The sequence below is a fragment of the Anguilla rostrata genome, chromosome 16 (genome assembly GCF_018555375.3).
Source record: "Anguilla rostrata isolate EN2019 chromosome 16, ASM1855537v3, whole genome shotgun sequence".
Taxonomy (NCBI): Eukaryota; Metazoa; Chordata; class Actinopteri; order Anguilliformes; family Anguillidae; genus Anguilla; species Anguilla rostrata.
Window position 1 is genome coordinate 23,576,211 of NC_057948.1, and position 27,906 is coordinate 23,604,116.

At 40.6% G+C, this 27,906-nt stretch overlaps 3 protein-coding genes and 1 long non-coding RNA gene across 8 annotated transcripts in view; 1 reads left to right on the forward strand and 3 right to left on the reverse strand.

Annotated features, from left to right (window-relative positions):
* LOC135242260 (transient receptor potential cation channel subfamily M member 7-like) overlaps positions 1-6,662 on the reverse strand; it is a 29,379-nt gene extending 22,717 nt beyond the window's left edge. The window contains exons 1-3 of one of the 4 annotated variants that reach the window (XM_064313259.1): positions 6,321-6,662; positions 2,758-2,837; positions 547-585 (exon numbers count right to left, since the gene is read on the reverse strand). In XM_064313259.1, the coding sequence (XP_064169329.1) occupies positions 547-585; positions 2,758-2,837; positions 6,321-6,323 (122 nt within the window). In that variant the 5' untranslated portion in view covers positions 6,324-6,662. Of the gene's footprint in view, positions 1-546; positions 586-2,757; positions 2,838-3,485; positions 4,468-6,320 lie in introns of those variants that run through there. The other 3 variants (XM_064313257.1, XM_064313258.1, XM_064313260.1) reach the window with 3 other exon arrangements.
* Positions 897-27,896, forward strand: LOC135242276 (uncharacterized). Its single transcript, XR_010326294.1, has 4 exons — positions 897-1,047; positions 15,140-15,245; positions 18,891-19,012; positions 27,618-27,896. It is a non-coding gene; the product is annotated as an uncharacterized LOC135242276 (long non-coding RNA).
* On the reverse strand, positions 7,369-18,719 carry LOC135242266 (signal peptide peptidase-like 2A). 2 transcript variants are annotated; one of them, XM_064313269.1, is made up of 16 exons: positions 18,442-18,718; positions 17,806-17,916; positions 17,303-17,485; positions 17,075-17,164; positions 16,302-16,435; positions 15,633-15,823; positions 15,449-15,545; positions 14,969-15,076; positions 14,516-14,597; positions 13,946-14,020; positions 12,786-12,839; positions 12,184-12,283; positions 12,023-12,103; positions 10,344-10,510; positions 9,938-9,971; positions 7,369-7,859 (listed from the first exon to the last, which is right to left on the reverse strand). In XM_064313269.1, the coding sequence occupies exons 1-16, from the start codon at positions 18,493-18,495 to the stop codon at positions 7,822-7,824; spliced, it is 1,599 nt and encodes a 532-aa protein (XP_064169339.1). In that variant the 5' UTR covers positions 18,496-18,718; the 3' UTR covers positions 7,369-7,821. The 2 variants fall into 2 exon arrangements, with proteins under 2 accessions (XP_064169339.1, XP_064169340.1); XM_064313270.1 differs by lacking the exon at positions 9,938-9,971 and having other exon boundaries at positions 18,442-18,719.
* LOC135242275 (CDC42 small effector protein 2-like) lies at positions 19,547-27,605 on the reverse strand. The gene is made up of 5 exons (XM_064313286.1): positions 27,452-27,605; positions 23,339-23,618; positions 21,394-21,495; positions 20,918-20,996; positions 19,547-20,322 (listed from the first exon to the last, which is right to left on the reverse strand). The coding sequence occupies exons 2-4, from the start codon at positions 23,390-23,392 to the stop codon at positions 20,922-20,924; spliced, it is 231 nt and encodes a 76-aa protein (XP_064169356.1). The 5' UTR covers positions 23,393-23,618; positions 27,452-27,605; the 3' UTR covers positions 19,547-20,322; positions 20,918-20,921.
* Positions 27,897-27,906: the final 10 nt, after the last annotated feature.

A 27,906-nucleotide genomic window follows, 5' to 3' on the forward strand; every position in this document is an offset into this window, starting at 1 on the left:
ACGAGGCCCAGAACAGTTGTAATGAGCTGCCAACCACTGAGGTGTTTTGCCTCCATAGAAAGTATGACTGGCACAAACCATTGAGTCACTGATTACACACAAGAGCATAAGAATATATAATGATGAAATCAAGGCATTAAACTCATCTTTGCTCATCAGTTAATGACCATCCAGTGCAATTACCCTGGCTCATTGTATACACTAATGCTGTTTCACTTGTTGATTTGACTCCAAAAAATAAACACAAAAATAAACAAAAATGTCATATCATACAAATAATTGGGATAAATCATTTAGGACAAGAAATCCAGAAATGGATACGGACCTTCGGAAACACTGTTCCCCACCCCTGGTCTAGAGAATGTCCAGCACTGTATTAAGCCTAGACTTGAGCATTCTCAGTGTCCCTGCCTCGACTACATGACATGGCAAGTTGTTCCATGCAATAAACAACTTTCTGGTGGCTTTGCCCATTTTGGGGCTCATGACATCTCACCAAACCAAGACAAACGTAATCTAGCCTTCTCAGAAGCTGTCCAGGCTCACCTCACAAGCTGCTGGCAAATCTGACATCCTGGGAGACACCTGGAAAGAAAAATTTAAATCGAGTCATGCCTTTCTGGCAAATCAATAACAGTCTTGGGAATCTGGAAACTTGGGAATTTAATGCAAAGAGGGGATAGTTCTCTCGTGTCCTGCCAAAATTTCACACAGCTGAACTGTCATGTGGGTTTTCATTTCAACCCTAATCCCGCTTGAAGACAGTGTTCAGAGAAATGTGGGCTACGACTAATGTAACCCTACATTGCGCTAATATCAAAGTGACCGACGAACAGTCGGTTTAATAGGTTTAACCTTTTCCCTCCACCAGACACCCGCACCCAATAATAGTGAGTGCATTTTTGTACGTGCCCAATCACAGCTACCAGTGTCTTGTCTTTGACTACCTGTGAAATCTGATTTGCTGAGATTAATTTTGTAGCTGAAGGCAAACGAATTAATCAACTCGAGTGAACTGAGAAAAGACGCTCACCAGTTCTTTTTACGGTAGGCAAGCACATTTTGTTATTAACTTTCATAGTTTGTGCCGCTGGCTTACTTTTAACGTATATAGGTTCAACTTGTATTCAGTGCATTTATTTCACCTTTTATTCAAGCTTTATTGACTGTGCTGAAAACACACATTTCGCAAGAAGAATGTGCTCAAGTGTGGTCGCGTCCTAGCTGAACAGTTTTGTTTGACGTGTGATTTTGTGGAATTGTTATCCTGGTTGCCTTGTGGAATCCTATTTGCCGCAGGGGTTCATTGCATGTTTGGCTGGTGCTGGCAAAGATACTTGGTAAATGTACTTACTTAGCTTGTTGCCAGTTAGCTAGCGAACTATTAGCTGGTTAACTAATCAAGCCGAAAAAAGTGCCTGCCGCCAGAGAAAACTCATCCAATTTGTCGAGCCACCTGCGAATCGAGAGCATTATCTGTTTAATGTTGGTAATTAAATGTGATTCGTTTATCAAATTTTAATATGCATAATACTGTCAAAGTAAATCATTAGCATTAAGCATGTATCTGTGATCATAATGGATGTTTTGTGATTCGAATAGAATATAAACCGTCCTGGTAAAAACAACTGACGTTAAAGTTTACTCATTGCCACATTTGGAAAGTTTCCAACTTCGGAGATCCATCTAGTTCCGCTGAATACAGAGAGGGTCAGGGAGAGTTTCCAGTTCACTCTATATCGTCAAGCATGGTTTTAATGTTCAGAATTTAAATTCAGAATTTACAAGGACACAAAGGTGTACACCCATTAAACTGAACAAAGCTTTGCTGCGGTGGACATTCATATGTGCAGACCTATATTTAAGTTATTCAGAAGAATATTTGGTTCGCTTTGCGTACGGTCAACTACCCGAATGCAGGTTCTCAAACAAAAGAGCAGTTTTTTTTTGACACATGCATGCGAGCCGCAGCAGTTCGGCGAGGTAGCCGTCACGCACAGGCGAGGTAAGCGGTGTGGACCAGGCGTAATCATTTCCCCTGGTGTTATATTTCCACAGTTTCATAGATGCTTCCAGAAAACTTCAAACAGGCTAAATTCCGTGCTCCAAAATATAGCCTACATGTAGCGGGTAAACTACTGATCATTGTTCAAAAGATTGCCCTGGGTAGCCTATGAGATCTTTTCAAGACTATTGATGAATTTATGGAGCAGAATGACATTTGTACACGACCTTGCACTGCTGGGGTGTTTACCAGTGCCAGGCTTTTTCTAGGCTTTTATTTATTTAGTTGTTTAAGATAATTCATTTAGTTTTTTTTAGAAACTCTTCACTTGCTTTGTGGTTAGATACTGATAGAAATTACTGGCTAATTAATTTACAAGAACACCGATTTCACTGGAAAATAATTGCTGAAAGGAAAAATTCCTCCAGTGAGAGAGAGTGTACTGTGTGCGCTCTTGTCTGATCAAAGAATAACCGGAGAGTAAACCCGTGAGCAAAGGATAACTAAACGGAAATGGCTGTGTTTTTATCAGCAAGATAGGGAGTAGGGTTTTTCAGTCCTGTAAGAAAGCACAGAGACATTTCTTGTGAACTACCTCTCCACAAGCAGTACTGACCGACCTAACTCTGAAACTCAAATTATAAACATTCGCGAACATTATTACACTTTCCCCTCTTCTGGATTTCTCCTGTGTCAGTGCTTCCCTGTGTCTTTTCCAGGGCAGTTCTTCCTTGCGTGGCACAAACACTTACCTGTGAGGATCTTTTGAGATTGGAAGTATGTACACACATTCCCTCTTGGTGAAAGTGCTTTCTATCCAGGATTTCTGGGACTGGAAAAGAAGGGAAATGCTATAAATATGCACACTTATATATTTTATTACATTGGGAAAACTTAACAAGAAAATGTTTGTCCAAGTTTACATAAGCTTTAAGTTCAAGAAAATCACACACACACACACACACACACACACACACAAAAATATACTTAAGAAATCAATAACAGCCCACAATATCCCTTGAACTTTATTACATTTACAAGCTTACTGTAACCCAGCAAGTGGGGTTTTAACTCAAAGAATTTTGTAATTAAAATCTCAAACCCCAATGCCTTTGTGCTCTTAGGCTAAATCTTATATGGGGGTTAAAGCTGCAGGAAAATCATTTGGATTTAAAACCTGCATTCCACAGTCTTACACTGTCCAGAGAACCTGTATTACACATGATTGCCGTACCCTTCATACAGTAAAACTACTACATCAAAGCAGGCTAATGAACCTGCCAGCACAGATTACTGTTACGGTAATCTGTATTGCAAATTAGCACATGAATCCATCTCTCCCCAGCTGCCACTAGACATACCTGTAAAGAACAAATAAAAAAAGAGAATATTTTTTACAGCCGTATACATTGAGTCATGTAGTGCTGCTTCAATCAAAGCTACTAAAACCTAAAGTAAAAGGTAAATGTTCAGCGTGTACCTCGAGCTCCTCCTCCTCGTCCTTATGTGATAAGGAAGCGTACAGGAACATAGCAGGAGATGTTCAGGCATCTCCTTTACTGTCCAAACCGCTCACCCTCAGTCTATATTGTTCATTTCCACTCAACTCAATTGCTTAAGGCTCAAAGTCTACACAGGAATGGAAATTTAAAATAAACATTTTTCAGTTAAAAAATTAACAACTGGTCCGGAAGCTGTAGTTGCACTGGTGGTTAATCTGTATCGGATCAGATGGACAACAAGAGAGAGAACAAGAAAGAGGTACAGATAATGCAATACTATGAGAGAAGGGGACAAATTTAAAGTGGCTTAATCACTAAAGTAGCTGTGAACTAACAGATGAAATTGAGAGGTTTGATAAATATTTCTTTGTGACAGTGAAATAAGAAGACGGGTACAGTAATATAATAATACCGCTGAGATTGAGTGACAGTATAGGCACACTACAGTCAGTATTCGGCCAAACTTCGACACCCTTTGCCCTGAATTGTGTGTGTCGTATTTAACCAACACAAAACTGTAGGCTTGGGCTTGACCGTCTCTGAAATAAACAAACAAGACCAGGTCAAAACCTAGTATATGGCTGGACCTGACACACTTCATCCGGCCGACCAATGGTGTAACTTCATCACTCAGTCACTCAGTCGCAGACATTCGCGTTTGTAGGGCTGGCCCCGCTGTTGCGGTCCAGCCAAAAACATTGTTTAACCCTTAAAGTGTGAGATCACAAATATGTGACTAGAATGTCCTTAAATGAACATTGCAATGCTGATGTAACGCTGATGGTAATGAAGTTATAGAGCACTGACTTGAAATTTGGGAAAAATATTGAAAAAATATCCCCCCCATCTGCCTAAATTCATGACTCGAAGGTAAGCACATTGCGGCTAGATTGAATCTGAAGTCTGGACTCTCAGACAGTGAAATCCAGCTTATTCCTCCTCATCATTGAGAGTGGAAAGCACAAGAGCGGTGAGCACGTCACGTCTGCCCGTCCGTCGCCTTCTGAATTCATAATTTACTTGTTGCTATGACAACAGCGAGGCACTCCAGAGCCTTATAAGGTTGTTCTCTGGAAAAAATGCAAACCTAGAGGAAAAAGCTGTTTGGACAAATGGCACCAATAAATCATGCTGGAAAGAGCCATATACCAAAAAATGTGTAAGAATGACTATAACCAGACCAGTTCTGCAGGGGTGTGCTCAACAGTCTGGATTCCATTTCATCTTTCAGTACAAATGCCCTGTATAAGGGCGTCAGTAGCTTCATCCTGCAGAAGGTTGCTGGGTGGACTGTGGAGCCAAAAGGTAGAAATGTCTGGCAGGAAGTGATTTGCAGGAGTGTGTGCTCATTTGCACACCTGTACCTGAAAATACTGCATTTATTCATTCAGCTGCTCTCATTTCAAAGCATCACATTGCACACTTGTGAAACTAGCATGCTGTTGCCTCTGGCCTCCTTGAGGGCCAACAGCAGGAATAAGCTGATGCATGTGAGAGTCTTAAAAATGACGAGTTGCTAATGGTGACGGCACACACTTGCACACTGCAAACCACAAGACATGACAGACCAGACTTAAAATAACTGGTTGGACTCCTTATGAAAAAGTGGTGGAACCCCTGCTGCAACTTAAATTACAGCAAAGTGCCCACCCAAAGATGCATTTATTCTGAATTCTTCGACGTGGACACATCAACACAAGCCACTGAGATAATTTATCTTCAACACGAATGGCTTCAAAATCTTGTGATCTAGCCAAACAAAGAGTTTCTGTCATTTTGCCATTTTATATGAGCCTATGTACTGTGTCATTTTTTATCTTTCCAGACCTCATGGCAGTACACATATGTACATCTGAATTAAAACAGCACTTTCACCGAGATTTTAAAGAACTCATTGCCAGTCACTCAGTGTGATATGCTATAGCCTACGGTACCACAATCTTTGTAATTCAGCAGCTCAGTTCAAACTTAATAACCAGACGCGCTGTCTGAAAGGCGATCGCGAGCGGGTTGCGAGTCGGACCACACATGCCAATACATTGCCTGCGAAACAAGATCACCATGAGTAATGCTTATTTTATATTGTGGTTGCACGTCGACTTTGTGTCCAAGTGTAAGGTAGATATTTTTATTTTTTAACGAATGGCTAACCACTTCCCCAAATTATTGCAGCACTGTCTCGACAACTGCACGCCGTTCTGCTGCACGCGGCGAGCACATATTCTGTGCATTTGATAAGAGCATTGAGAGCATATTTGACAGCTTGAAACTAAGACACAATAATTGGAAGTGAGTAAATCCACACCGAACTATAGGCTAAAAAGCTAACTACCACAAACGGGACACAGTATTTAACCCATGCTAGACCTTCACCACACAAACATAAAGAATGAACACGACTCTTCACATAAACATAGCGCAAACCCAATTTTTCAGATTTAACCCATTGTAATTATGTCGAATAAGAATGTTCACTCATCATCGTACATTTGTGCTTTTAACCTACAACAAATATTTTTTCACCAGAAACCTAGGTAGCCATCCCGTAGAATGCATCAGCTAAGTGTCATTTTAAACATTTAAATTAATTACAATCTAAGGCAATGAGGAACGCCAGTAGACTTGGATCATTGGAAGGCACTCTTGTATTTCATTGCTGTGGCAGCTCTCAATCAGTGCTCATCTGTTTACCGGCTCCAGACAAATTGATTTGGCTGACTGCACTGGATAACGACTATAGCTACCTTACATTAGCCTAACCTTAGCCGTGACCAGTTCCCGACGAACTGATGCCACTATTGCGCCGTCCTTACCATTCTTTTCACCGGTCAGACTCAGGGAGAGCTGTTCCGTGGCTTTTAGCCATCTATCAGCGGTGCTATCGGTTAGCCTTGGAGAGAAAGCCCGGTTAACTTTGAGGTGATCTGCCTCCACTCCAGCGGAAAGTACCCTTTTCATAATTGTGCAACTCCGAACTGATGCTGCGAGTCAGTCCAGACAACACCTGCTGGAAACCGCAGGTTGTCACATGGGTCGGGTGGAGCTTTCGAGATGGTGATCCAGTGGGAAGACAAATTATGGATTAGTACAAGAAATAACTGAGGAAGGAGGCTCATAATGGACTTTTAGCCGCTTTGTACACGCAGAAAACGGACAGGCAGGATTCGGGCTAACTGGCGTGCGCGTTGTGTTCAACTATAACGGATTTTGCGTTATATTTTGTATTTATACCATTCATTTTGTTAATTTAATCAAACTGTTAAAACATTTTTTAAAGAAGAATGTACACCAAAACGCTCCACCAGTAGACTATTTTCCATTGGCTTAATTGGTAATTCGCGTAAAAGTTGCCAACTGGCTCAATTAATATATATTTATTGCTTAACTTGTAGTTTTGACGAACATTGTGTATAGTCTATGCTTTCTAATAATTGTGTCACAATTTAAGAGTATTTCCTGAAAGCAGATCTTAGTTTGTCTGGACACAAAACTGTGCATGTAAATACTAGGCTACCACTTACTACTACTTCTGCATAATACTTTGCGATTGTATTGTAAATTGTAACTTTTTATTTGTTTTGTATATTCTTACATGGTAGGTTTCACTTTGGGAATCCCATTTGTACAGTTTGTACAGTACCTTTGGAAGCAGAACTGCATGTCACTGGGCAGTAATAAGCTTATCTTCCAGGAATATTAGACAATCTACTTCACAGATTAATTAAAACAAAGGACACTGTGTTTGAAAGAACTCCGTGTTTCTGGTGGTTGTTCAAATGTGAAGTGCAGGCCATTGATCATAGAAGTGCATATTGTATGAAATGATATTAAATCCAGGTAAATAAAGCCCAAACAACCAAATACTGTCAGTAAAAATGTTTTAATTATAACAGTCAGTGAGATTCCAAATTAATAAAACAAAAACATTCAAAATCAGTTACAGTTTCCCTTCCAGAATAACCATTCATATCGGAAAACAAAGCTTCATCAGCTTGTCAGTCATAGACAACAAACAAGAACATGCACGCATACGCACACACACACATACTACTACACAAGCACTAACCAGTCTTTCCATAATTATATATCTCAATAGGCAGCAAATTATATTCCAGATGAATATATTTCTCAGTATCCTCATAAAGCAGTTGAAATTGAAAAGCTTAAACAGAAATAAAAATCTCTAGATAGGAAACCTTTTAATGTGTTATTGTCATCTGTTAAGACCAACATTTCCTTTGTGGAAAATGTTTAATTAAGGTAAAAAAAAGACATTCATCCAGGAGTTATGTTCTGGATCACTTGTAAACTTCATCACCTGCTTTGTATTGGCTCGTACTCCTGTCCTTCATCTGAGAGAGAGATATGGGGGGTGGAGAGTAAGGAGAGAGAAAGTAGAAAAGAAGAGGGATGAGAAATGGAAAGACAATCACTCGACAAGATCAGAAACATCCACAAATCAACACAGAATTCCGCAAACCAAAAATATCTGCTGGTCTACTTCAAATCTTGCCAGGGTGTATCCAGAATTCCCACATTCCCAGGGCCCTGACAAGCCGTTACACATGGAAGAAAACACCTGGCTACTCAGAGCAATCTAAAGTTTAACACATTTAGCAGTCCACAGTAATATTAATGACACCCCCACCTCTCTGCAATTTTAGAATGAGTAAGAGACACACAGTGAGCATGCCATCGGACATCATGACAGGGGTTTGGTCTAAAAATGGAAACTGTCAGACACAATGTGGTTAACAAATGAAAACACAACACAATGTTTGAAGCAAAACAAACCCCAACACATTTCCAACACAGCACAGTTCCCGCACACGACCAGCACCTCAACACCGCCACTGCAAGTTGCATGACATGCTGGTTTATGGTGATGTGACATTATTTGAGCGAGGTCACCAAGTTAAAGTGGATGAAAAAAGCAACATTTTCAGATGAAGGCGAAATCAAAGGTGTTGTCAGAAAAATTGGATAGCAACAAAAAAAGATTAATTTCCGCTCCGCTGTGATTTGATTAATTTCCTTTCACCATGTAATTGGATTAATTTATAGACCCTGTGCAAAGTAATCACGTTTAAAAATAGATATTATACATAAGGAACCGTTGAAAACAAATGTCATGCTATTAAGCCTGTTTAATTGAGCATAGATTTGAAATTGGGATGCGTAGACGGAAAGCAACAGTTATTTTACTGCCAACTATGAGTATTTGGTACCGGTCATTTTGAGACCATGTTACGCAGTGACCTGGAGATTTACATTTTAAACGATTAGCAGTGTATCTGTGTTGTGGGCTGCCAGTCAGAGGGTAACTGAAGTGAATGTCCTTACAAAACGGATACACAAGCTAAAATGTACAGAATCTATAGAAATGGCACACTTTACACAAACAGCAACTTTGTGTTACTTTCCTGTTTAAAAATATTGGAAAATGTAAGCATGCATCTTTAACAAATGGCTTAGTGAACACTTAAAAAGCAGGAAAATAATGATTGCAGTCTTTAAATTCTGTGTAATTTTCCAGACGGAAGCATCGTTCATTGAATTCAGTTTCCTGTATTTAAGTACTTCTGCTGATGGTGATGCATCTCCATCTGTCTTTAAGACTGTGCATAGCCTTGTAATTATGATTACATGAAACGGCACAAAAAAAGACATTTTGGGTGTGATGATGACATCCAGTGGTGCGTTGGCAAAACTACAGCACTGAGCAACATGCTCCCCTTTGGAGTGAATGCATACTGAAGTTTCTTAGTATTTTATTAATAAAGCACTGGGTCTCTGAGCCACATCCTAACCATGCCATTGGTTAGGAGTTCCACAGAGTGATGCACAATTGGCCATCGTATTGTCCAGGGAGGGAAGGTTTCTATCAGCAATAGTACCCTGAGAGAGGATGTTGCCATTATGGAACAGGTGTACAGTTACCAAAATTCAAATTGAGCAAAAAATAAAAATGTGGAAGAAAGTTGTTTAAATAAAGAATGGTCATTTAAATGTTAAATTAAAATGATTTTTTTGTGCAGTTTGGGGAAATGCTGCCGTTGTTATGAGTGAAAGATGCTGAGGGGATGTGAGTCAGGCAGGAAGTGAGGGAAATGCAGAGGACAGGCAGGGACAGGGAATGGTCGCTTTAGCCCGGGGGCAGGCAACCCTGGTCCTGGAGAGACTGAGGTGTTTTTGTTCCAGCTGAGCTCGACCTGAAGAGTTTCATGGATTATTAGGAGTCTGAGCCTGAATATTCAGTCTAAATAGTGATCCATCACATGATCACCTGGGTTCATTAAAACTGATAATTAATAAAATCATGTAATTATGCGTTTTGAAGGGGCAAGAGCCAGGAACATCTCTGGCACCCCAAGACCAGGGTTGCTTCCCCTGTTTTATCCCCATCTCCACCAATGAGGCAAAAGCATACCCTGTAACAGTGGGTCCCTCGAAGAGTCCAACACCTGGAGGAAGTTAAGTTAAATCATCACTGATCGACAGACTGTCCTGTTCTGATGCTAACCTGTAGAACTTCATTACGAATTCAAACTTGACTTCTGAAAAATCTGAAAATATTAGTCACTACAATTAAAATGTGACTTGCACGTAAACAGTGCATTTGTTGTCTTCCTTCACAATCACAGTTTTTAAGAAAACAAAAAAATGAACACCTTAATTTATTTGTTAAAAGACGTTTTGTGAATCCAGCCCCTTTGTGCTTTCATGGAAGGATTTGGGTGAAGTGCCAACAGTGCATTGAGACTGCTAGAGCTGAGAGATCGTGCTGAATGTTCAGACATGATTTCAGACGTGCCTAGTGCCTCCCCCGCTCTTACCTCATACCCGATCCTGGTTCCGGTCCAGAAGGGTTTGAGCTGGTGCTTGTGACAGGCGACGGCGGTGCAGGTGAGCAGGGTGAATGGTACCAGGTACAGAAGGGCGGGCTGAGCCATTCCGCTCAGGATCATGATGATGAAGGTGCAGATCAGACCTGAGAGGTAGCCTGGGGACAGGAGAGTGACAGCCGGAGCAGTCAGACAGGACCCCTAGCTGCTCCTCCCATTCACAGTAAAGAAACGTACACTCCAGAACTGTATCAGAACTGGTCCATAACACACCAGGGGTCTGTACTACATGATCAGTTCCACGGACTCATACAAGTTAGTGAGGTCCATAATGTTTGCGATAAACATTTTTTTCTTGATTTGGTTTTGTACTCCACAATTTAAAACTTGTAATCAAACAATTCACATGTGGTTAAAGTGCAGATTCTCAGCTTTTATTTAAGGGTATTTTTTTTAATACAATTTGGTTTCACCATGTAGAAATTACAACCCTTTTTTTATACATACCCCTCCCATTTCAGGGCACCATAATGTTTGGGACAAATGGGTTCCCAGGTGCTTCTGATTAGTCAGGTGTGTTCCGTTTCTTAATTCATGCAGGTATAAGACCGTTTTCAGTATCTAGTCATGGTTCCAGGCTTTTGATTGCCTTTGGTCTGTTATTGTTGTTTTTGAAAAAGAGGAACAGAGTTCTGCCAGTGAAAGACAAGGAAGCCATTATGAGGCATAAGAAAAAACATTAAGAGCCATTAGCTTACCAAAATCAACTGTTTGGAACATAATTAAGAAGAAAGAGAGCACTGGTGAGCTTAATAATTGATAATGACCTGGTAGGCCAACAAAGACCTCTACAGTTAATGACCTACTGTAAGAATTCTCACCATAATGAAGATAAATGCAGATGCGGATTTTTGTCTGGCTATTAGCCCACACAAATGAGTTGCAAAGCGATATAATCAATGTAAATATACCTAAATAAATTAAATCAATCTACTCTCACTTGAGAGATTCCTGTGGCCCTGTCCTCCTGTCTTCCTACTTGTCTATACTTGTCTCCGTCCATTTCTTTGTGCAAGTGTTTGAACCACAGCTTGTACTGTAGGTTCAGCTTGCTGACCTGACTGTTTTCAATAGCTTACCGAGTACCCTACTGACAACCTTGACTGTCTTGAGAAATGGTGCTTGTAAGGTATAGCCTAGTTCTTGATTCGGTTCAACTTTGGAAATGATCTCTACAGAAGCCATAGTCACAGGAATTTTTTTTTTAAAGCCGAAATGCCATGGTAACATCAGGAAAACTGGGCAGATGGGAGTGATGCTTTAAATACAACATCAGCAAGATCTTTAACTGAGCCTCTCTTATTTTCCAACCTCAGTGTGTTACAGAAAGAGATTAACTATTAACAGCCAGCTGCAGCAGAGGTAGGTACACCTACCTGAGACTGCATTTCTTCAGTCAGTGGAAGCTTTGCTGGTCAGAATAATGACTCTATCGTACGTATAATAAGTGCTGCAATTTCCACATGTGAATTGTCTGATTACAAATCTGGAATTGTGGAGTACAGAGCCTAATCAAGAAAAACAAGTCTTTGTCCCAAACATTATGGAGCTGACCATGTTGGATGTGCTTCTTTGAGCCTGTGCGTTTATTTATTTCCTGTGTACTGTACCTATGGTGCAGGAAATGAAGTAGATCTTCTTTGTGCTGTTAGTCCATACATCAAACCTGTGACAGTAGGCCACCACCAAACCTGCATGGAAACATGATCATGTTCGTTAGTTCAGAGACAGTGGCCAGTGTGATGGCCCAGAGTAATCGTACTACACTCACCTGGCACAATCAGGTCCCCAAAGCCCAGGATGGAAAATTGAATCCCACAGGCATCCTGTTTCCAGGATGAAAATCTGGGGACCTTCATGACCATGGGAAGCTAGAAAACACAGTTCCCACATTACACTATCACCACCTTACACAGTCCCTGCATTGCACTATGACCACTTTCCACAGTGCATTACACCGTCACAATATCACACTATTACTACACAGTCCTCACTTTACACTTTTGCAATATTGCATTGTCCCCACATTACTCTGTGACCGTAATACACTGTTGTCATATTTTAGCATCATTAATTTCGATTTCGGGGGTGTCAAACTTGAGGGCCACAGTGTCTGTGTCAGTGTCTGTCATTGATTGGCTAAACGGTACACATGCTACATAGTTCTCAAGGCTTTAATTGGCTGCTGAGGAATCACAAATACTGTGGCCCTCTAGGACAGTAGTTTGACACCACTGCTTTTTAAGAGCTGTCAGATTTAGATCAGAAATTCGACTAGTCATTGAATAGGAAAAATAAACACATTTTCAAATTCTGATGAACATTCGGGAAACAACTATAACTTCATACAAATCTGTTCTTGAAATATTTTACCTTTTCATCCGAACCGGTGCCAACTGCCACCTGAACCATGATACTCTGTCCATTCTGTGGAAGGCAACATCCTGCAGAATTAATATGAATTCCATGGCTATATGGTATTAATATTCAGAATTTTCATTTCCTGGGTAGACTTTATTAAAGGGCCGGTTCACAGAAAATGAAATGAAGGTATATTTCCACTTAGCCAGTGTAGTATCTATTCATCCAGATAGTTTTGCATAAATATGACAAGGTTTCTAGTTATTTGTTGCAGCTTGCTCTGAAAAATCAGACTTTGAAGGTCCGTCTTCGTGTGGCCTCAAAGCACAAAGCAAAGATTTACACCTTTTGTAGTTTCAAGAGACCAACTTGTTAGCAACTTACTTTATTAAAGCACATAACATCATTGAAATTCATGGCTGAGATATTAACAGGTGTAATTTCTATGACATAAATTACACATGTTAATATTTCAACCATGAATTTCAAAGCTGTTGTGTACTTTAATAAAGTAATTTGTTAAGTTGTTATATTGAAACTACAATTAACGGTTGTATTCCATCACATCATGTCACCACCACTCAAGTTTCATACTATTCCCCCTGCACTAGAATTTGCACATATAGCCTACATGGTTGGTGTACTAAGTAGTGGTTTTATGACATTGTGCAGAAATTAAGGTCTGTGGATGTTCATGTGTAACCGTGGGATTACATTTGGAAAGAGACGTTACTGTTGAAAATGTACGTTTTTGGAGCTTTGAAGACACATGAAGATTGAAAGTCCGTTTTATCAGCTTGAGCTGCAGCGAATATTTAGTCAATTAGACCCATTTCAGTGAAACTATCTGGCTGAACAGATACTAGCCCTGGATAAGTGGAAACATACCACAATTTCATTTTTGGGTGAACTACCCCTTTAAATCTTCATTATAGGAATTGATAAGGTATATTAGGTTGATATTTCTATTCTGAGTTCCCTCAGTATAATTTAATTATTAAATATAAAGATGTACATGTTATTTATAGTCCACATTTAGAGAACCACTTTTGACCTCCATAAAGATGACTGCACTCAGGTTCTCCCTTCAGAGTAAATAGAAGTCAGTCTGGAAAATTTGAAAAACCCTTGGAATGAAAGTGGACCATGTGTGAATGCTGAGGCAGACTCACCGTGGTGAATAAAGGGGTGATGAAAACAAAGAAGACATCGTACACGAGCAGGAGGCTCAGCAGGATGACGCAGATCTGAGAGGCGGATAGAGAGACAAGGGTCAGAGGTCATCCTGTGTGTCCATACCCCAGTTTCGGGCATTGCAGAATCTGCCACTAGAGGTTACACGGTCACTTGGGAAGGCCTTGCCCAGATCAGCAGGGAGCAGCCTGAGGTGGGCCCACAGTGTCAGTGTCAGGGCAGAGGGATTACAGAACACAGTTTGTCACCTAAAGGTTGTAGGTTCAATTCCTAGTGTGGAAAGGGCCCAGTCCTCATGTCTATGCCATGTCTAACTGAAATATGCACGCCTTTATTTTGCTATTTTTTTTTTATTATCAGATTGCAAATGTTTTGTAAATATGCAGTAATATACAGCAATTTGTATTACTAGCCCAAATTATACATCTGTTGTTTTCATGACAGGGTGCCAGCTAAATTGCCTGAAAGCAAAAAAAAAAAAATCATCTGTAAATAATGTCCTTTAAGTATCCCTTTGGCCACACCCACAAAAACCTGTGGGGTTTTACCTTGAAGTTGGAGACAGTGATGGTCTTCATGAAGTTTATACAAAATGCCATACCGAGCAGATCTTGCAGAACCCAGATCCATCTGGAGCAAAAGGTGCAGTAAGCAATGATAAGAGGAAGATTAAAGGAGGAAGTGTAACTACGTTACGTAACAGCTGAGGTCTTGAACTGTTGTGTGGAACTCATTTTAATACATCTAGAATTCCAGATAAGTCAAAATTACACAGAAATTTGAGAATGAGCCACAGCAGTACACACATTGTAAGGGGCCACTTTAAAATACCAGTCTTTCAAAATTCTAACAATGCAGTTCAAACAGAAAGCTGTATTTTCTTGAAACCAGCCATGTTTCTAAAAAAAAAAAAAAAAACTTTAAAAAAAAACCACCCCTATCCATTCCTGTACGCATGCTTCAGCGAGCAGGTCTGAAACAGAAAGCAGGTCCGTCTGTACCTGTCCTCGTTCCGGTACACGCCCCAGACCACAGCCACGGAAATGCAGACAGCAGCCAAAACCACAGCCCTCACAATCCCGGATGCACGTTCACCTAGACAGGGGATGCTGGGAAATAGAGGCAAACACTAGCTCAGGCCACAGGAGACCAACAGGAAGGCCCCCCCACAGAATACTGAATTCTTCCTTTGATGACACTACAGCCAGTCGTGCCAGCCTGCAAACTGCAAGCTACAGTCAGCACTGGCATGCCCATGGAGCCAAACTGGATCACAAGGTATGCAGGTAAAAAAAAAAAAAAAAACTATTTTGTTTCATCTTTAATTTTGAGCTTTTCCCAAACAGATTCAACCACTGACAGTCAGAGTCTAAGAAACTTTTCCTAGTGAAATTTATCTGAATAGTTTTCCCGGTGTAGTGGTTTACTCCCAATTCTCGTCCAGATATGTTGTCTACAGTGAAAACTGGAGCCCCACATACCTGCTGTTTGTGCACCCCAGTTTCTCCAACAGTGCATTCAGACAGCTGTACAAAGCCAACGCAGAGGCCAGGCAGAACACCACGATGATCACGTAGACTGCAAAAAAAACCACAGAGGCAGGGCTTGGCAATGTGTTTTCCGGCTAATAAAAGAGACGATTGGTCACAATCGCCCAATGCTCACCCAGCCATTTGTAGAAGAAAAACATCAGAACCAGCATGGCGCTCATGAACACCACGAAGATGACGACTTTGACAGGGGAGGAAACGGCGAGGTCTCCGCCATGAGCCCTGGCCTCCCGGCTGCCCTCCCGGCTGCCCTCCCCACCTTCCCCCATAGCAGGGGGGAAAGCAGAAGAAGTGCACAGAGCATCCCTGAGGAGACAAGCACATCGACCTTGGTCAGCGCGACTCTTCTTTTTTAAAATGCACAGCATAACCTTTAGTAATTCAATCTGTCTGAAAATACCTCTAATACATCTACGGAGGCACACCCTGTCCAACATGCTAATAATTTTTGGCAACTGACTTGCATTTAAAAGAGTCTGGAGTAGGCTCCAGGTGTTCAACAGCAGAGGAGGAACCGAAACCACTCACTTGTGATGAGACAGAGGAGAATTTGTGACACTGACTGTGGGTGGAGCTTCCACTGTCAGTCACTCATATGAACAAATCAAATGGCCTGGCTCTTCACAGATCCATGGGATAGCACAGGATAGCCCCAGCGTTCATCTGGGGCTCACAAAGCCTCAGTTTCCCATCACTCTTGATTATAAAACTCTTTTTTGATTCATAAATGTTTGCTTTAGGGTGCAGTGCCTAGTGAGTTTGAGGTGGGCGTGGCCCATTTCACCTTTCAGCTGTGCCACTCCAGTAGCCTCCCATAGCAACAGTGAAGACACCAACTGCTAACATGACCAGGATACTGACGTCAAACCGGGGTGCAGAGGGAGCATACAGCTTCACCGACATTCCTTCCGGAAACATCTGATGGGACAGCAATGACAATCCACTGAATAATGAAGTTAACCATTTTAAATATAAAAAACAGACATCTCTGAATCCATTTTTTAAACTTGGTATTAATTCCCACTTTCTCCAAATTATAAACGTCCAGTTGTATTCTAAGGCCAGTCTTATCGCTGAAAATTGCTCTATCTGTTTGGTAGAGGGCAGATTATGTGCATGCTGGTAGCCTGGCTGCATTTACTTTCTACTCCACAGTCCACCAACTGAACTGTGCAGTCACTGCACGGACAAATATGCTTTATATGCACAGCCGGCCCAGACAGGCTACTGGAGCACCGTCAACAAGGAGATTGCCAGTGCACAATGTGATTCAGCCAATACTGTGGAAAAACCATCCCTCCCTGGTCATAACTATTACTGGCTGTCTGCAAAGTCCAATAGTCCTTTCATTAATACCATCCTTAATAGGCACTGACATGACCAAGGATTCAATCCCAGACAATGGGGTGCAGCCAGTGACTTAGTAAGAGGAGGCAGCCAGCAGCTCCATAAAACTCTCATATTGGAAATCTTTCAGACGGCACACCGTTCACGCCCGCGCTGTCGTCTGTTCTCGCTTGGGAGGATTTGTGTGCGCGTGTGCTTCAGAAGCGTCACCTCTAGTGCATCCTCAGTGTCTCTGTATCTCATGAGGGCCAAAGGAATCTTAACTTCCCTGTGATCCGTATCATTGGAAGAGGGGGTGACCTGAAAAACAGGAAATTAATTATACACCCCCACACTGGAGCACAGTAAACAATACGTGCAGCAGAAATGCGAGAACTCATACAGCACAATTGATTACGTTAGCATCAAATGCAAACTGTATGCATGAATAACACAGACCAGGGGCGTTTTGCTTGCGATGAGAATGGTAGTTGCTCCAAGGTCCTGGGCCATCACTGCTTTTTGGACAAATTCGCATCCCCCTCTCATCACTACCACCGCCTTCCCCTTCAGCACAACAGGACCCGGCTCCGAAATATTGCAGAGGGTCGAGGAGGTCAAGTTCACTAATGGATACTCCACCTGCATAGGACAGATGGACAAACGGAAACTTCAGCAAAAGACTGAGGTCCCCACCACAAGTCTAGGCTAAAAACTACATTGTTGTATATCCAGCCTCTTACTGGTAACATCTGGGTGAGAATTTGAGGTATTGTGTTTGGTCATGGTATCTTATCATTTTGTTGCAGTTCAAAATTAAACACTCACAGAATGACCTAAATGAAGTAACATAGTCCAGTTAAGTTCTCTGATAAAATAGTATCAATAAAAAAATCAATTGAATGCCCTCCAACAGCTTGGCAGATTGAACAACCTTTTAGTTCAACACTGAATTAACTTACAGCATCCCCGAGAGACTCTGACAGATTTGTCCATGATGAACTGTAAGTGATACAATACTCTTTGTGTGAGGGTCCACTGGAGATGTACAGGAATCCTTGTTCAGATTGCACCTGAAAGGCATTGAATTTCAGTGAATAACCTTGTAACATGTACAAGATCACTGTTAAATTTTAAAACAAATTTACTGTTGCTAATGTTACTGCTTTTGTGCAGTAACATTAGCGCCACAAAAAATAGATCAGCAATGATTTCTTAACTGCTTTTTAAAAATGACATCTTTTTGGCCACTAGTAAATTTCTGGCTACGTATGTATGGGAAACCACCTAACATTAGCTATTTTGCTAAGGAAGTGTTGTTGGCTATATCAAATGTATACGCTGTAAAGTTGTACGTTACACTTATTTAAAGTGGGGCTACACTGTACAGAACAAATAGTGTTAGATCAGTGATTTAACTACTTGTGGAAGGCGCATTGCTTAGTGAACTTGGCTAACAATCGCTCGCTGTTGATAGCGCCTCCAAAGAGTCTTTGAAATTGAAACGATTATTGGTGGTAGCTATAGCTCTTGTAGCTCCAGTAATTCGGTCGTATATAACTTTTTTAGGCTAGCTATCGTAACGTTCACCAACTTACCTGAGACATGTAAATGTAGCATAGAAGTAAAACAGGCGTCATTAACCGGAACATGTTCGTACATTCAGCTTGCAATCGAACGTTTGATGTGTGAAAAACACTATGTTGACACAGTAGACTAACTTATCAGTAATGTAATCCAGCTACTGAATCAAGGTTTCAATTTTGCCCTGTTCACCGTTGGCTAGCGTTAGCTTCATGGTGATACACGAGAGAGCAGCACACTCTAGCTTCATACTTGTAGTTTGCTTGCGCACTGTTTCATTTCCTCTTCCGTTTGCCAATGTGTAACACTAACAGTCAATGTCAGCAGGGAAGCTGTCAGATGATCAATCTTTTAGTTCAACTGCACTTACAGTGTGTACGTCGCGGGTTTATCAGAATTATATTGTTTTTAGATGCTTCATTAACCGTTTTGCTAACAGGGATGTCATGTGCTCTCGTTTTAGAAATAAAATTGCCTATAGAAGTGTCCAAACTGAAAGTGAACATTAACTCTCCACGCGTACTTGAAGGAAATTCCCCGAGAATTTCCCCGAGGTGCACTGAAACGCCAGCGGTGGAAAACCAGGTAAAACTTATACCCCTTTTAGACAGAAACGTCACCATTGTCACACAGCTCATCAAACAGATCAATCTCAAGTGGAGAAAAGGTCACTATTTGAAAGTACTGTAGGAACAGCAGAATAATTTCAACATGGTTATTTTCTTATCTTAAATTCCTGAATGAAATGCCTTTCATGGTATGCTCAGGGCTATGAACGTAGATGGGGACAAATCTCACCCGAACCCCCCCCCCCCAAAACATAAAATAAAAATCCTCAAATTTCCTTATTTCTGTCCCCTCTAAAGTTTAAATTTTCCCATCCTGGCTCAGTACAACAAAATAAATATACCTTTTAAGCTGAAGTATAATAATAGACATAACAGTATTTATTTGCTTAACAAACACCTTTTATCTGGAGCGGCCTGCTCGGTTCACATTTTACCATATGTTCCTATATATTCTACAGAAGCAATTAAGCTTACATACATTATTCAAGGATAAAGTGGCAGTGCCCAACCTGAGATTTGATTATGTGGAAAGAATAATGTTAAATGCACATTTTTATTACATTTTGAAAAATAATTTTATTATGAAAGAAGACCAAGAAATATCCCCACAAGAACAAAATATACAGAAATGCAGTCAAATCTTGGGTACTTCAGTGTCTGAAAATTGATACATTAATCCCGACATTACAGTGTGTGTTGAACATTTTTCAAGTTTACCGGGAAAAACAAAGTATACATTGAATAAAACAAAGAAGTAAATCAAGCCTGAGACCTGTGACAGCAAGATAGGTGATTCTCTACAACATCATGGGGCACATGTCTACCTCTATTTTGTAAAAATGCTTTTAAAAATATCTTCAAACACTTGTTTTTTTTTCCAAAACTGTGCTTCACAAAAAATGCATCCCACAAAGTCAGAAGTGGCCCTGCCACCATATGACGAACACATTCTTTAAAGATACAGATGTTCAAGAATTAAAACCTGAACAACAGCTAGATCCTGGCTGGGACTGAAATCTTCACACACTCTACACTATACTGGCCATTTATGACTCCATCAAGCGTTCATTAATATATGCCACTTTCATACTCCATCTCAAATTTGTGCTGTTATCATATCTGCAGCCAAAATTTTGAGGTACAACCGTGCTCTACCTATGGAATTATTTACATATTCATTCAATATCACTGATTTATACAGTATATGTTGCTCTGAATGTTTGTTTGCCTTTTAGTAAAATATCTACTTAAAAGATATATCTTCTGAAGAGCAGAAGGGAGTTCACTGTACACAGGTTTCAGAAAATGTAGACTGTTTCACCAACTCTGGGGGGCAAAAACACAAAAAATCAATTTACACAAATTAAATTATGTACAATTCAGTCTATATTCATTTTCACTTCAAAACATTTAAGGATAATGATCTGAATTGCATCTTTTAGCTTCATAGGTTTCTGTACATAGCGTACAGAAGTCATTGCAGAATGCATTAATCAGTTCCATAAAAGACAAAAAAATGTTGCTATGTAATATTAAATGTCAAGGCAATTCATGCTTAATCAGAACTAGGCCACTATGATCATTTCTCCAAAACAGGGAAATAACACAGTGCTTAATCTTGTGTTCACATTCTAAATGTCACAGTAAAGTTGAGCATATCTCCCAAAAACACTACTACATTGTGCACTGATAAGCCCCAGAGTCTGGAATTAGTCTCATAATGCTAGCACAGGCTGGACAATTTCACTGTGCTAGAAGGGCAGTCCTCTGGCAGAAGTTGATACCAGGGTACAGAGCGCATCACTGACCTAAAATCCTAATTAGTATAAGAACTAGGCACCTGGTGGCACTTCTTTTCTTGTAAAAAAAAGAGCTCAGATAAACACCTGAAAGAGTGAATGTCTACAGTAATGGATCTCACCTGGTCACTCTGGAGCATTCTCAGTCCCTCCGTTTCCATAGCCACCCTTAGACTTCATCTGATCCTGCAGAACGTCCACCTTCAAAAGAAAAACCAGTGCTCAAATCTATATACCAGAAAACGAATTCATGGAAGCTTTAGAGGTTAATACTTTTTAAACGCTGTATTTATACTTGAATTAACAATGCTTGTTAATTAAACACAATATACCCTTCCTCATGTTCCAGTCAGGAAACACTGACAGACTACATTTGGCACTAATCTGATATGAACAGTATAGTGAGCCAGCCTGGTTCAGCTCTGCAGTAGGAAAATGGCTATACTGAGCCAGCCTGGTTCAGCTCTGCAGTGGGAAAATGGCTATACTGAGCCAGCCTGGTTCAGCTCTGCAGTGGGAAAATGGCTATACTGAGCCAGCCTGGTTCAGCTCTGCAGTGGCAGAGGATAGGCTGGGCCCAGTGGTTCACAGTACTTACTGCTCTCAGTCCCATCCCCATGTCCCCTGAGCCCACATGGGTTGTGTGGACAAAGTTTGTGGGCTCCCCAATCATGGAACGGTCTATTCGCCGCCGTCTCTTCTGCAGTTGAAAGAGATGGAAAAATGCATTACACAAAGCAGGTCCTACTGCCAGGAACTCGAGTAAACACTCCTTTTAAATCCAGGGGCATGCAAACATCCAATGTGCATATCTACTTCTGTGACAAATGCTGAGAGACACCACAGACACCACAAATTTACATGGTTTAAGTGGAAGCATGTTTACCTGGAGATACATTCCCTTAAGGCTCATTCAGGCCACTGTTCCTAAGCTAGTGTTTAAAATATTTTTTATTGTTTATTGTTATCTTCATTTTTGTTAACTCAGAATATTATTCAAAAACTATTCAAAATGACCTGCAAGTGCAAAGAGTACACCGATCTACACTATATGGCCAAAAGTATGTGGACACCTGGCATCCAACATCTCATCCTTTTGCTGCTATAACAACCTCCACTCTTCTGGGAAGGCTTTATACTAGACCAGGGATCTCAAACTCAAATCCTGGAGGGCTGCTGTCTCTGCTGGTTTTTGATGTGTTCCTGCACTTAAGTGCTTAGTTTAGGTAATTGATTGGCTAAATAGTCTGTACACCTTGTTCCCAAGGCCATGATTGGCTGCTGATTGAGCCCTCTGGGACTGGAGTTTGAGACCCCTGTACTAGATGTTGGATCATTGCTGCTGGGATTTGCTTCCATTCAGCCAGAAGAGCATTAGTGAGGTTGGGCACTGATTGGTGATTAGGCCTGGCTCGCAGTTGGCTTTCCGATCGATCCCATAGGTTTTGGATGGGGTTGAGGTCAGGGCTCTGTGCAGGCTAGTCAAGTTCTTCCACACCATTCTTGCCTAAACCATTCTTATATGAACCTCGCTGTGTGCACGGGGGCATTGTCATGCTGAAACAGGAAAGGGCCTCCACCAAACTGTTTGGGAAGCACAGTTGTGTAGAATGTGACTGTATATGGTAGCATTAAGATTTGCCTCACTGGAAGTAAGGGATCTAACCCAAACCATGAACAACAGCCCCAGACCAAGGAATGTCCAGATACTTGTGGTAATTTACTGTATTTTGTATGTATATTTTTGTGCACCAGGGCACACTTTGTTTTTGCACTTGTTTTGTCAGCATATCGATGTTTATTCAGTGAAGACTGGGTTTTTGCCAGTGTGTAATTCCCATTCTTATGTTAACTCTAAATGTGACATGATAATTTCATCGTCATCACTACTGATCAAAGGATAGGCATTGCTCTCTCTGACAACTAGTAGCACCTTTTGGAGAAGAGATTTGAACCCCTCTCACAAACTAGACCCATATAATACCACACTGGAGAGGATGTAATAATTGGGTCAGGCTCACCTAATGTCTGAATGCATTACATGCATTAATTGGCTACTCTGTAAATGTCCGAATGCATTAAGTACATTCTTTAGCAGCTCTGTGCATGTCTGAATGCATTAAGCGCATTCACTGGCTGCTCTGTGCATGTCTGAATGCTTTAAGCGCATTCACCGGTTGGTCTATGCATGTCTGAATGCATTAAGTGCATTCACCGGTTGCTCTGTGCATGTCTGAATGCATTAAGCGCATTCACTGGGTGCTCTTTGCATGTCTGAATGCATTAAGCGCATACACCGGGTGCTCTATGCATGTCTGAATGCATTACATGCATTAATTGGCTACTCTGTACATGTCTGAATGCATTAAGTGCATTCACCAGCTGCTCTGTGCATGTCTGAATGCATTAAGCACATTCACCAGCTGCTCTATGCATGTCTGAATGCATTAAGCACATTCACCAGCTGCTCTGTGCATGTCTGAATGCATTAAGTGCATTCACCGGTTGCTCTGTGCATGTCTGATTCCATTAAGTGTGCTCACCGGCTGCGGCTGCTCTGCGATGCAGCAGGTGAAGCAGATCCACAGCTCAGTCATGCCGCGTCGGTGTCTGCACGGCCAGATAGCGCTGCCGTTCCACTTCCTCAGGGTGGAGCCCTCACACTCGTCTTCCTGTCGAGCTCCAAGCAATGCCACAAGTGCTCACCCACGGTTTTTATCGCATCCGCCCAACCTGGGACAAAAACCCAGCCTACTAATCGTTTGAAGGATGCTGAAAAATAACCAGCTGGCTTTGGTGCCTCTTCACCGATCAGCAAAAGACCTGGAAGCAGAAATGTAGGTTTCAGTCAATGAGTTTCAGTCACAAGACAAGTCCTTATTACTACATACCTCAGAGGGGAGAAAGGAAGGCTAATTTCATAATCAGATTCCAAACATAATTATTCCACTCAATACAGTGTATTGATACTCGTAGTTCAGCTGAAGCATTAGCTAAGCCATAATGTTTCAGCACGGAGAACATTTCACTCATGCCAGGTACCCTATATCAGCACTGCTGAAAATTTATGAACAGACGTAATGTGGCCTGTAGATGCTTGGGAACTGAGCCTGTCTCTAGAAGGTTGTAGGCTTGATTCCCAGGATACTGTTTCTCCCTTGATCCAGGTGCTTGTGCATCACTTCAATAAATACCCAGTGACACGCTGATGTATAAATATATTTGTGGGTGAATACCTAGTTGTATAAATGGATTTTGTGTAATAATGCAAGCTATTAAACCCATTCTGAATATCAGCAACAAATGTAAGAGAGACTTCCATTATCTGGTTCAGCCTAATGTTAATTTCATTTAAGAAAACTATGGCTAAAAATGTTTGTCAAGGACATTTGGTCCATGATGAAAACAAAACTATAACTACATAAAACCCACCTTCATTGACAAAACTTTAGAGGAAACCTACTAACAACTACTAACTTCATCAAAAACAAAATGAGACAAAAATGTCATCAACAGACAACTGGACAATTACGTTATGTGGAATTCTGTGTAGAACAGTTTGCAAAATCTGTACAATGCATCGTAAAGATATGATGGGATCCAGTCACAATGTATGGAGGTGAAGCTTGGTTCACATTATCTGTATCTTTCACCCAATCATTAACCTGCATGCGATGGTGCAGAGTTGATATCGATAAGATGACGTTCTCACTGGGAAAGAGACGGTGATCAGGCAGGTAAACATGAACCCACGTCAAACAATATCCCTGCCTCAGCCAGTTTTTCATGTTAATACATAACAGCTAGCTTGATCGTGGTGTATTGAGTTGTGCCGTTACATGGAGTGGAATAGACATAACCTTGATGTTAAGATTGATAGGCAAAGGACATTATAGTTACAGTCTGTTAGCCATTTCTGTGGGGGTCGAGCTCTACATCTACTGGTTGAAACTTGTAACAGGTGTAATGTAAAGCGTCCTGTGCACTGAACTGTATTATGTAGTTCATTGGTCCTGTGACTCGTACGTCTAGCACAAGCTTATTTGATGCTGCCAGGTGTTTGCTGTTTGTTAAAGTCATTGGAGATTTAATTAAATATTTTCTGTGTCTGTTTTCTTTTTCTTCATGGTATTCTATATTATCTGTCTGTTAATAGTGTGATGCTATACCATGATGGATGTAACTACTTGAACTCATTAGTACATTTTTCAATACCAAAATATTTACAATATCAAATACCCTTTGGTTGTTTTGATTCTCTCGCTGGGCTTGTACTCCCTCGAATTTAAATAAACTGTAAGTTGCTTTTTCGTCATAAGATAAAGTTGCCTTATCAAATTTGAAGAAATCAGCTCTGTATAGAGCCAGATTTGGTCTATGATTTAAATTAGATTAGAATTATGAGACTCTTGGAAGAAATTATGATGGCAGCATCCGTATATGAAGGTCAGTCATTTATTATTTCACTAAGAACATTCTAGTGAAAAGAAAACTGAAAATGTTGCTTTAGAATTAGACTAACACTTACTTTTTGTTAACTGAAACTACATTTTGTCAACTAAAACTAGACTAAAACTAACTATCAAATGACTATAATGTGACTAAAACTAAAATGCAGTTTAGTCAGAAGACTATGACTAAAATCAAAATGTGTTGTCAAAATTAACACTGGTTCTGTCCCATGTCAACTATGATTATGCGGCCACAAAAGGGAAGTAGAAGCAAGTGACATTTATTTTTCTCTTCTGTTTTTATCTCAGAAAATACAGGAAGGCGTTCCTCTGTCACATGTCTGTCAGTCACGCATTTAACCGATGAGGAGAGTCACCATATCATGTAAAACCAGACCTAGAGAAGACTAATAAAAAAGAAACGTGACAGACAAATTTCAATTAAACATTTAAACAACCAACATCTGTATATACAAAATATACAAACAGTTCCAAATATAGGCTATAGCTTTATAATTCATGTTGCAACCTTAATAAAACCCTTAAAATCTTTTCATTTTTCAAAATGACTAATACGATAAGCAGTAGTTTCTTTTATAGTAAGCTTGGTTCAGATCATTCTAAAGCATGAAAGCAGGACCTCTCTGGAGACCAGAGTTAACTTCCGCCACTTTTCAAGCAAATCTCATTTCACGGCTAAAAACAAAAAGCATGCATGGCATGTATGACACGTCATAGGTTGCAGTTTGTAGGCACTTGGCAGTAATTACATTTTCTCTGCAGAGATGCTCTTGTGGGACAAGGAGTGAACGACTTGCCTAGATGCACATACAGTCTGTAGACTTTTCTTAGACATTGCAGAACCTTTTTAGATAAGTCAGCAAACATGTGGCTTGAAGAGGAGGTAACAGCCAGTCCCATTGCAGCGAGACACTGCACAGCACACCCACAGAACAGGAAATGCAGGCCAGCAGCCCTTCAACTGCTTTGCACAACGCACCAGAACCACAACTTTCCCCTCTGAAAACACTGGATGTATTAAAAGCGTTCTAAAAAACAAAACCTTGCTCCCAGGTGCAGTCTGTTTGCAGAGTATGATTTTTACAGTCAGTTTCTGTGGGGTAGGGTGCCTTGATGTTCATTCTATTTCTTATGAAAAACATAAAGACACACCATATCACCTGACCTATAAAGCCAATTTCCACAACTTTCGATATACAATAATCGTAATATTTAGAAAAAAAGTTTTAAGATCCTCTGACAATATTAGGTTATTAATTCAGCATGTGAAGCACTAAAGGCAGAATTATACGCTAACTGCAATACGGACAGGTGCGATTCAGAGAATTATTCTGTTATCGGACCTCTTCATGCATATGGCATACGGAATTAAGGTCAGTTTCATATCAAACGTTTTTAACGCTTAACTCCGCTAAATTGGAGCATAGAAATATACAACTATCAGAATTCAGCGTGTTTTTATCTTCAGCATTCTTCTGGGTTCCAACGTGTACGTAAAATATGATCAATTCGCTCGCATTCCGGTGCTGGATTAGATGTGACTGGTGCAGCGACAGCAGTTCGATGAATAGCTAGGCGCTGGTTTTTCTAAAGTTTAATTAGATGATCCTTAATTTAGCAATGTAGCATGTACGATCTGCGTGAAGACCACATGCGGAAAAATGTCGAAGCAAGCGGAAATTCAGCCAATGAAATAAGTTTGTATAGTTGACTATTCCTCATTAAACACTTGTCGTTGGCTATCTTTCAATTTCCTGATGTTGCGTTAAAGTACGCTTGAATAGTAGAATACCCTCATCTAGTCGAAGTCAATGTCCAAGGGCTTGCAACCGCTAGCTACAGGTTTCTGAATAATTTAACGTTAATTTGTAGAAACGGGCGTGCATACTTCTTGGTGAACGCCCGATAAACTAGGTATACTAAAAATATTACATGAACATCAAAGATTCGGCGAATTTAACTTTACTCGAACAGGAAGGTTCAACAAGGTTAGCCAACCTAGCTAGCAAGATGTAATGGTTAAGTAACTTAATAACGAAATTAAACAACCGATTGAGTACACGCATTTTCCACTGAAATGATCCGCAATGTTACGCTTTGACGTTAGGTTAAGTATTTCTTTATACGGTGTTCAAGTTAAACTTCAGCTTTAATCAAGGTAAAACACAATGTAGAATTGCATACCTGCCAACTTCCCCGAAGTTCTGACAGAAGAAACCTCCCCCTTCTATGGCATGTAGTTGCGCAAAGACCTCTGGGAATCGAAGTAAAAACTTCCCGTTCTTCTGCGCTACAGGGCGTTCCTTAGGTCGTGTGCTCTGTCATTGGTTGTGTGTGCTTTATTCTACAGTGGCAGGATTCTACAGTGCTCCCATTTCAGATTTGTGCTATGTGGAAAAATAATTTTGGAGCCTGTTTACTACTGGGATTGCCTGGGTCCAGACCTTTGAATCCGGCCACTGAAGATGGAAATGGAGTGCAACGAGTTGACAATTCTGTCTGATATCAGGCTGCTACTAGGATGCTTTAGTGAGCTCCTAAATTGTTCAGCTGAGAAAAAGTGTTAACGTAGAGCCCTGAGTGGATATGTAGTTGTTATTATTATTATTATTATTAATAATAATAATAATAATAATAAT

Bases quoted from the DNA above. Each gene is read 5' to 3' on its own strand.
- LOC135242266 (XM_064313269.1), bottom strand. From the start codon at position 18,495: ATGTTCCGGTTAATGACGCCTGTTTTACTTCTATGCTACATTTACATG. The intron at 12,840-13,945 runs GTGAGTCTGCCT...TGCCTTCCACAG, and splicing joins TCACCCCTTTATTCACCACG to AATGGACAGAGTATCATGGT. The intron at 10,511-12,022 runs GTACAGTACACA...TCCTGTCCCCAG, and splicing joins CTTCATTTCCTGCACCATAG to GCTACCTCTCAGGTCTGATC.
- LOC135242275 (XM_064313286.1), bottom strand. From the start codon at position 23,392: ATGACTGAGCTGTGGATCTGCTTCACCTGCTGCATCGCAGAGCAGCCG. The intron at 21,496-23,338 runs GTGAGCACACTT...TTTCAACTGCAG, and splicing joins TCGCAGAGCAGCCGCAGCCG to AAGAGACGGCGGCGAATAGA. The intron at 20,997-21,393 runs GTAAGTACTGTG...TTTCTTTTGAAG, and splicing joins TGGGGATGGGACTGAGAGCA to GTGGACGTTCTGCAGGATCA.